Source organism: Octopus bimaculoides, chromosome 3, assembly GCF_001194135.2.
Source record: "Octopus bimaculoides isolate UCB-OBI-ISO-001 chromosome 3, ASM119413v2, whole genome shotgun sequence".
NCBI classification, from domain to species: Eukaryota; Metazoa; Mollusca; class Cephalopoda; order Octopoda; family Octopodidae; genus Octopus; species Octopus bimaculoides.
Genome location: NC_068983.1, coordinates 92,972,481 through 92,978,841, shown reverse-complemented (window position 1 = coordinate 92,978,841; position 6,361 = coordinate 92,972,481). Strand labels below are relative to the sequence as shown.

Genomic DNA, 6,361 nt, shown 5'->3' with positions numbered 1-6,361 from the left:
ATAAAACCGAGTGTGTTGATCGTGTGTGTCCCTGGTGGTGGGGTTGTTGGCGCACGACATTGTGGTAGACAGTACATTGATGAAGACGTCGGCGCAGGAACTGCTATAGCTGTGTTCTGTATGTGTGGTGGTAATGATCTGTTGAAACTTGGCGACGTCGGGGGGAATGCTTGTAGTTGGTAGTAGTAATTGTTGTCGTCACGGTGGTAATCTTGGTTGAACGAAGCTGGTGGCGAAAAAGGCTGTTTGGTGATGAGTGTTTGAAGAGGTACACATTTACAGACAGTCGACAGACAAATCTCTGTACGACCATTAGCGAAAACCTCGAAGAAAATTTTCTTAACCCAAGATGAAAAAACGACCGTGCGAACTCAAAAAGGAGAAATGGTGACAGATGGAAAAACAGAGGACTCCTTTTATTTAAACGTGTCACACGGTCGAACACCAAAATATATATCAAAGATGATATACAAGTAATTATGTTATACTACGGTAACATAGATTTCGTAAATACCAGTAATGAGACAATAGAAAAAGACAACCATATGAAATGAATAACAAGAGTTATTGTGTGGCATAAAAGATGTATGTGTATGTGAAAGTGTGAAAGCGACATATAAGAACATAATAAAAAAGGCCGTCTATATGTATGTGAGATATCACAGCAGAAAGAAAGTCAGAACACGTGAGAGATTTATACCAAGTTCTTTGAGTACACAATTGGAAAGTCGCAGGCTGTAATTCTTGTCTGTTTATCGTGAGTGGAAACATCCACCCTAACAGAGGCGAGAATAAAAACCGCGCTTGTTGAGTCGTGTTGACTATGGTTGGAGATGTTGGTAATACGTAGTTCAGTCTCCATGGCCGCATTTGTTCTTTAGTCGGGTTCACCAGTTATAAGTTGGTAGTCCAGAGTCCATGCTGCGTTTTTTCTTCGTCGAATCACCACTTTATAAGAAAGTGGGTTATTGCAGCTCAGCGGGCTTCGTGTTCGAATCACGTCGGGGTCACCAGTATAGGAAAGATGGTTATACATCATTAGATGTATACCTGACTTTCCTATATAAAATTATAGAATATAAACGGAACGCTGAACTCCAGACTATCAACTTATACAACATTTATTTAGGTAGCAAATATATACATCTTTAGCTCTTGTTGTTACAGCTTCTATGTGTGTGAGCATAGTTGTTGGGACGTTGTTATGTAGATGTAAGCGAGCTGTCGAGTGTAAGTCCGAAAGATGGAGAGTGACAACTAAACACGTCCATGCTCTATTGCTGGCCAGCAAGAAAGAGAATGAATTGAGCGGGAACGCTTGGTTGTTTAATTCCACGCATGCGTGAGACTACGCATGCGCACAGCGTTACTACACCACTATAAGGCCTTCTCACTCCTGTTTACCTACCTCTTATGCTCACCTGATCTTTTCCTTTGTTCCCTGATAAAAATATCAAAGACTGTCACCTCATGGTTCCAATAAGGTAGTGTTACATCTAGTAAATTGGATAATAAAACAAACCCAACAGTATACAGAAAGTGTTTCTGCTATATTTGCAGGAGTTTTAGACTTCTCAAGCTATATAGAAGAAAAAACATCTGAGTGTACTACTACTAGTTTTTTAGAAACATACTTTCTTCAAATATTTCTTTTTGTCTATTTTCTATTTATGTTTTCTATCTTACAGGTGGTGTTAAAATGGCATTTGATGTTGGCTTTGGTCGTGATGAACTGAACACAAAGAACCAAGACATAGATTATACTAATAACCAGCAGCATGTAGTGAGCATCAAAATTTCTAACAGAGGGCGGCACATAAGAATGCAGGTCGGTCTTAGTTTTGAACTATTCTGTAATCCATGAAAGGATGGTTTGTCAAGAATCGGTGATATTTTGTTCCATTACTTCATCAACCATATCTTAAAAATGGTTTATTTTCATCCTTTTACCACATTGAACTAATGTCATACCTACATTTCTCTCATATTTTCTTTTTCTGTTTGTAATAACAACAATCATCAACAAAACATCTATTTGACAAGGTAGTTACAGACTGATGATTTTGATGTAGTTGGTATTTTACTTGAACAGCTATTGAAAAATTCTTGGACAGAGAGGAAATTCCAGAGTAAACTGCCTTCTGAGAAAAAGGGATTGGGAGAAGTGTTTAGTCTGGGGTATGAGAGGTGAAACAGTAAAGTTAATGGTAGGAGGATAGATGAATAGGATTTGTGGGCCTAGATAGAGAAAGTGTACAGCTGGCTAGTTCATATTCAAGGTGACATTTAATTTCTTAAGAAATATTTGACTATTATGTTTCATTTAAGATAGCAAGACTGGTCAATATGATCTATCATATTTGACTCAGTGTAGTTGCAAATTGAGATATTGATTTAATTGTATGAATTACTAAGTGAAAGTACAAGGTATATGATAGCCCAAAGTTACTTACGTTCCTATTGATAAATTCATATTCTATGTTACATGCTCTGCAGGTAAAACTAACAAATGACTTTCAGTGCAGTTTTACAAATTCTATGTGTTAGTAAGATGAAGGAATACTTTAAGTTAGATATTGAGAGCAGCTTCTGTAGTTGATAAGAAAAAAACTTGTTATAAAAGTAGTTAGTGATGAACTTAGAAATCTAGGCTCCATAAATAAAACAAACAATGGGCAAAATCACAACCAGTAGAGGAACTTATTCTGTTGCTCAACCTAAAAATGGCAAAATGATCTCTCTGAAATAACACTCATTTTAACTAAGGAAAGGACACATTGGGCAAGATAGTCTCTAATATACAGAAAGATGGAATGGTCTTAGCTGGAATGCTTCAGATTACAGGTCTGCTCCATCACAACTGATCTGATGCTAAACAGAAGCAGCAGACTTGACTTAGCTGTGACAATTGTACGAGGATAGGGAGAACACAAATAAACTGCCTTTATGCTTTGGAGTATAATGTGTGATAATTATTCATAATCAGTTTAGAGTGTTACTGAAATGATTTTTTTTCTCTATATTAGAGGGAACCAAAATGTCAAGGACAGCAATGCAAAGATTTTGTTTTGTTGTTGTTGTTGTTATTATTATTATTATTATTATTATTATCCTCTCCCCCACAAATGACTAGCTTTGTATCAAAATTTGAAAGCATTATTATTATTAAGGCAGCAAGCTGGCATAATTGTTAGCATACTGGGCTAAATGCTTAGCAGCATTTTGTCTGTCTTCATGTTCTGAGGTCAACTTTACCTTTCATCCTTTTGAGGTTAAAATAAGTACCAATTGAGCTCTGGGGTTGATGTAATCAACTTAGTCCCTCTCCCAAAACTGCTGGCCTTGTGCCAACATTTGAAACCACTATTGTTGTTGTCATTGTCATCGTCTCCTCCTCCTCCACCTCTTCAAAATATTGCAGGCAAAACATAGGAAACATTAGAATAAGTTTAGAAAAACATTAGTGTGAAAAATCTATTTAAAAACTCCACATTGACAATGAAATTTTATTGATGTATCTCATAAATATCAATTATTGGATTAATTTTGATTAGAGATGTTGGTGTATTTCTTTTGATATTAAATTTTAACGCACACATGCAGCTACTATATTTATGCAGCTTCAGCTAGTTAATGTATACACACACACAAACACACCATACACACACACATACACAAACACACACACACACGCTCATTTACAGACATGCAGCTACATCTTAGATACCCATGTGTTGTAACATATATTTGAATATGCGCATATTCATACAGACACATAAAGATGTTTTCACACAGACACCCACCAACAACCTTTAGTTGAGAATTTTAAGTGTTGTGTATTTTTTATATGCTTCAGTAGATTTATCTGTGTTTGTGTGTTTATGATGATGATATATGTATGTAGATGCATGTTGTGTCTATGTGTCTATCTGTACACACACACACGATTAACATTATCATCATTTTAATGTCAATTTTTCCATGTTTGATGAATCAGACAGAATTCATTGAGGCAAATTTTCTATAGCCGTATACCCTTCCTGTTGGCAACCTTCACCTCTTTCCAAGAACATAATATTTCTTCAAGGCAATGCCCCAGCATAGCTGAAATAAATAAAAGGATAAAAGAACATATATATATATATATATATATATACGTGTATGTGTTCCTGAAAAAAGGAGATATAAAAAGATCATCAAATTTAGACTGGACACCCTATATGATATATGTATCATCATCATCATCATCAGTTAATGTCTGTTTTCCATGCTGGCATGATAGGCTGGCCAGACTCCAGTTGTCAGTTGTGGCATGGTCTCTATGGTTAGATGCTCTTCCTAACACCAACCGCTTTATAAAGTGTGCTGGTGCAGTTTATGTACCACCTACACAGGTGGGTTAATGCAACACTGGCATGACTGCATTTATATATATATAATCACAAATATATATATACACATATATACAGACATACACATCTAATACATCTTTGATTAAAATCAAAGTAATAATGATAAAGAGAGTTGTGTACACATTATGGTGAGGAATATGATTTTGTGTATGTATGTGTACACTCCTATGTATATGTATATCTGTGTGTATGTATATATGTATACATATATAATTCACACACACACACTCACTCACTCAGTTGGTAATGAACACAGGATCATGTATGTATGCATATTTATGAAGTCTTGTGCTCAGTTATATACAATACAGCTTTCATATTCACCCACATAGAGAGATGATTTAATTAATGTATGTGTATTGTTTATATCATGGAGCCAAAGTGAGTTGTTTTTGTCTAATCTATTGTCTGCTACAAGAGATAGGTTTACTGATTGGTTTTCTTGATTTTTTTCTTTTTTTTTTTTTAGGTGGATAATTATGAACCTGCAATTTTTAAATCAAATGTGGGAGACCAAGTTGACTCTATCCTTGACAAACCAGCTATCATGTACATTGGCAGAAATGGTGAGTTTCATAAGGTATTAGTATGAATGTGGACTGTCGTTGGCTGAGGTGATGATGTTGGTAATTTGTATTGCAACTAGTTTTGAGTGCACATCTCTTACATGGAGAGCTACTCTTTAAGTCTGTGAAATTAAATGTCATGGTTATTCCAGTAATGCTGTTAGATATCTACCGAAAAATAGAATTGGTATTTTCTGTAAGTTATATTGCTTCAATAAACTTGATATATCTCAGTGAAAAATAGTTTCAAACGTGACATTCCTCAAAAAAAAAGAAGAAAAATTGGTATATAAAGCTGCTTTCTACAGTTAAGAGTAATGTAATTTTGAGTGGATATATCTGATTTCCACAGTAAAAGGGTTATGGGTACAGAAAAAAGATGAAGATGATAGTTGTATTTGGTAGCAGGGTTGATGGTGGTATGGTCTCATATTGGCATGGATTGATTGAAAGTGATACCATTGACAGGAGTATTGATGTTGATTGTGAGAATGGTAGTTTTGTAGATCGGGATGAAAGTGTTAGAGATGCTATTTCTGTTAGTGTGTGGGTGTAGGTGCTGTGCAGGCTGATGGGCTTCTGTATGTCTAAATGTTTGTAAATATGTCACTTTAATTAAACTGTAGCAACATAAATAAGTGGAGAGAGAGGCTTAAAGATATAAAGAACAGTAAACAGAAAAGATTTTATCAATTTTTATCTCAGAATATTTTACATCTCTTTCTCTCTCTCTCTCTCTCTCTCTCTCTCTCTCTCTCTCTCTCTCTCTCTCTCTCTCTCTCTCTCTCTCTCTCTCTCTCTCTCTTCATATGCTTACATCATGGTCACTGTGATTCAGTAAAACATGGATTCATTAAACTTCATCAGAGAAGAAATCACTGTGTCGATGTTCTAAGAATACAAATGAATCTAAGTATACAATATTCTGTTTTTAATATTGAGTTCATTCTTACTTGTGAACTACTACACTGACAAGATTAGAAATATATATGTATGGTTTTTCTAATTTATGTCTTCCTTTGCTTTTAATCTCATGATTGTGATCATATAATAATGATCATTATTATCATTGCTGTCATCATTTTTATAATTATTTTCATCACAGTCTTTGTTCTCATCACATTACTCCTATCATGGTCATTATTCTCATCTTAATTATAATTTTCATCACACTGATCATTTAATATTCATGTGACAGAGAGACAGACAGACATAACAATAGTGAATATATTCTTCACTTTAATTGAAACAACCCATTATGATTTTGCCCTTGGAAAGAATCTGCAGATCCTATAACCAGTCTGATGTCTTGTGATTTCAACCTAGTTGGGTATCATAACTCAGTTTATTCAAATATGAATGTTCTTACAGTACAGACATATA

General features: G+C 34.9%; 1 protein-coding gene across 1 annotated transcript in view; it reads left to right on the top strand.

The window, feature by feature from the left end:
* The window catches only part of LOC106877699 (neurexin-4), a 424,377-nt gene that overhangs the window by 269,896 nt on the left and 148,120 nt on the right, over nt 1-6,361 (top strand). Inside the window, exons 21-22 of the mRNA XM_052966322.1 lie at nt 1,689-1,828; nt 4,882-4,978. Coding sequence (XP_052822282.1) covers nt 1,689-1,828; nt 4,882-4,978 — 237 coding nt within the window. The remainder of the gene's footprint in view (nt 1-1,688; nt 1,829-4,881; nt 4,979-6,361) is intronic.